General features: G+C 60.3%; 1 protein-coding gene across 1 annotated transcript; it reads right to left on the reverse strand.

Moving 5' to 3' along the window:
* Positions 1-1,241: 1,241 nt before the first annotated feature.
* On the reverse strand, positions 1,242-2,472 carry CEBPB (CCAAT enhancer binding protein beta). The gene has a single exon (XM_075571259.1). The coding sequence runs from the start codon at positions 2,169-2,171 to the stop codon at positions 1,242-1,244; it is 930 nt and encodes a 309-aa protein (XP_075427374.1). The 5' UTR covers positions 2,172-2,472.
* Between the last annotated feature and the right edge of the window lie 567 nt (positions 2,473-3,039).

Consider the following 3,039-nt stretch of genomic DNA (forward strand, 5'->3'; position numbering starts at 1 on the left):
TACTTCCTGGTAAAACATTTGATAAATAAAAACAGGTCAAGTTTTCAGGATATCCCTGCGCCAGCACAGGTTGCTCAGTCAAAGACTGATCCTTTGAGCCACCTATGTTGAAGCAGGGATATCCTGAAAACCTGACCTATTGGGGGGGGGGGGGGGGAGGAAGGAGGGGGCGGCTTGAGGAGAGGAGTACCCCTGATATACAATGTGGGTGTGTTGTGTTTAGCAGCTAAACTGATCAGCAACAATCTCTCCCAACAGGATGCCAAACCCTCTACCAACAAACTGCACACGTCGGGCTTGTAATTTGCAGCTGTTTAATATTATGCGCAACGCCTGCCAGGCAGCTTGCAGCACATACTATGGTACCCATAGCACACGACACCATTACAGACAGTATGTATGTTTAGGAGCAGTTTAACCCATTCAGTTTCAAAGGGGAGCAACATTTCTAGACAATGCTGTGCTAGACTTCCAGCAACTGAAGGGGCTAAAATGATCAGGACTCCAGTCCACGCCCCATATCATGAGCAGTCTATCAGTAAAGGGACCGCCATCCTTACAGAATGCCATCTCTCCTAGCAGTCTCATACACAGACTGTGGGCGCTGCTTCAGTTTAAGATTACCTTGTGCTTTCACTGCCAGACTAAATTGGTGTATTTTTCTGCCTTTCAACCAGTAACCTCTTGTGTAATACCATTGCGTTTCCCAACAAATGACACATGCTGCGTGTACCAAGCGGATATCAGTGCCACAAACCTTACAAGGTCCCACCCCATGTCCTACACATTATGGTGTATATATTGCTGCAGCATCATCCCCTCAGTAATCCCTACACAGCTAAAACACACACACACACACACCTGTATTGCTGCAGTACCAAGTGGGAAGCAACCTCTGGACCTGTGCATGCCAAATATCTCCCAACATACACTGCAGTATTAGATGATCAAGATAATAGTGTAAGGATATATGTATATAAAATCTGTGTACTTTGACACTACACGATCACACTATTGGTGTGGACACAGTGTGAAGCAGTGTGTACTGTATGTATATACACACTAGCACATCAGGCATACACAGGTGTGAAGCAGTATACATATAATACACATTCATACATATATATTAGCGCATGATGCATGAAGCAGTGTCCTCCTCGGTGCTCCCCCCCCCCCCCCCCCCCAGCAGTCACATTGTCCTGGGCCCCCCCAATAGTCACATAGTCCCGCCCCCCCCCCCCCTAACACCTCCCCGCAGACACCAGCAGGGGCTCGGGCAGCTGCTTGAACAAGTTCCTGAGCGTGCCCAGCTCCCGGGACAGCTGCTCCACCTTCTTCTGCAGCCGCTCGTTCTCCGCCGTCAGCTCCAGCACCTTGTGCTGCGTCTCCATGTTGCGGATCTTGGCCTTGTCCCGGCTCTTGCGCACCGCGATGTTGTTGCGCTCCCTCCGCACCTTGTACTCGTCGCTCTGCTTGTCCAGCGACTTCTTCCCCTGCTTCCTCCCCCCGCCGCCTCCTCCCCCGTCGGACGGGTGAGGGGTGCCCGGCGGGCTGCACGAGGACGACGAGGAGGCGGTGGACAAGTTCCCGCTGCTGCCCATGGACTGGTAACCCAGGTAACAGCGCATGGCGGCCGGCTGCATCCCGCCGCCGCCCTCCTCCTTCCCTTCTCCCCGGCCGCCTCCTCCCTTGTAAGCCTCCAGCGACTCGAACACCGGCTCCACCTTGGTCTCCACCAGCTGCGGGTACCCCAGCAGCCCTCCCCGCGGCGGCTCCGGCTTGCCCCCGCCCGGCGGCCGGTACTCCAGCAGCCCTGTCCCTCCTCCCGGCGGCGGCGGCGGCTCCGGCTTCCCCCCGCCCGGCGGCCGGTACTCCAGCAGCGCCCCCTTGCGGCTGCCCTTGTAATCGCCGGGGGCCAGCAGGTCGCACAGAAAGTCCCCCCCGCACGCCTCGTAGCCTCCCGCCTGCAGGTAAGGGCTGAAGTCGATGGCTCGCTCGTGCTCGCCGATGCTGGGCTGCTCGCTGGCGGGAGGGCCCCGGCGCAGTTTGGCCGGGTAATCCGGGGACGAGGCGGCGGGGTCGTAGTAGAAGTTGGTCACTTCCATGGAGTTAGCGGGCTGGGCTCGGGGCGGGAGACATGCCGGGGGTTCCCAGCGGAGCAGGCGGTGCATGTAAAGTCCCGGGGTGTCCCGCCGCTCTCCCCCTCACACCGGGTGCGGGTGCCGCTCTCCCCCTCACACCGGGTGCGGGGTGTCCCGCTCTCTCTCCCCCTCACACGCGGGGTGCTGGTGTCTCCCTCTCACACGCGGGGTGCTGGTGTCTCCCTCTCACACGCGGGGTGCTGGTGTCTCCCCCTCACACACTGGGTGCTGGGTGCAGGGTGTCCGCCTCTCCCTCGCACACCGGTTAGCGCTGTCAGTTCCGCCCGCGCGCACACACGCACTCTTGTGTCTCGCGCTGCTTTTCCCTGCGCTTGTATTTATAGAGGGCTGGCGGGAGTCATGGTGACGGTGACGTCACGGGCTGGGAGGCGGCACGCGCTGGTGACAGCGAGGCTGCAGGTGTCAGGAGAGGGGGGAGAGAGATCGGAGGGGGGGGAGAGAGATCGGAGGGGGGGGAGAGAGATCGGAGGGGGGGGAGAGAGATCGGAGGGGGGGAGAGAGATCGAAGGGGGGGAGAGAGATCGGAGGGGGGGGAGAGAGATCGGAGGGGGGGAGAGAGATCGGAGGGGGGGGAGAGAGATCGGAGGGGGGGGAGAGAGATCGGAGGGGGGGGAGAGAGATCGGAGGGGGGGAGAGAGATCGCAGGGGGGGGAGAGAGATCGGAGGGGGGGGAGAGAGATCGGAGGGGGGGGGGAGAGAGATCGGGGGGGGAGAGAGATCGGGGGGGGAAAGAGAGATCGGGGGGGGGGGAGAGACAGATCGGGGGGGGGGAGAGAGAGATCGGGGGGGGAGAGAGAGATCGGGGGGGAGGGGGAGAGATCAGGGGGGGGAGAGAGATCGGGGGGGGGACAGAGATCGGGGGGGGGAGGGAGAGAGT

This window comes from Ascaphus truei, chromosome 15, assembly GCF_040206685.1.
Source record: "Ascaphus truei isolate aAscTru1 chromosome 15, aAscTru1.hap1, whole genome shotgun sequence".
Taxonomy (NCBI): domain Eukaryota; kingdom Metazoa; phylum Chordata; class Amphibia; order Anura; family Ascaphidae; genus Ascaphus; species Ascaphus truei.

Coding starts and splice junctions, on each gene's coding strand:
- CEBPB (XM_075571259.1), bottom strand. CDS start 2,171: ATGCACCGCCTGCTCCGCTGGGAACCCCCGGCATGTCTCCCGCCCCGA.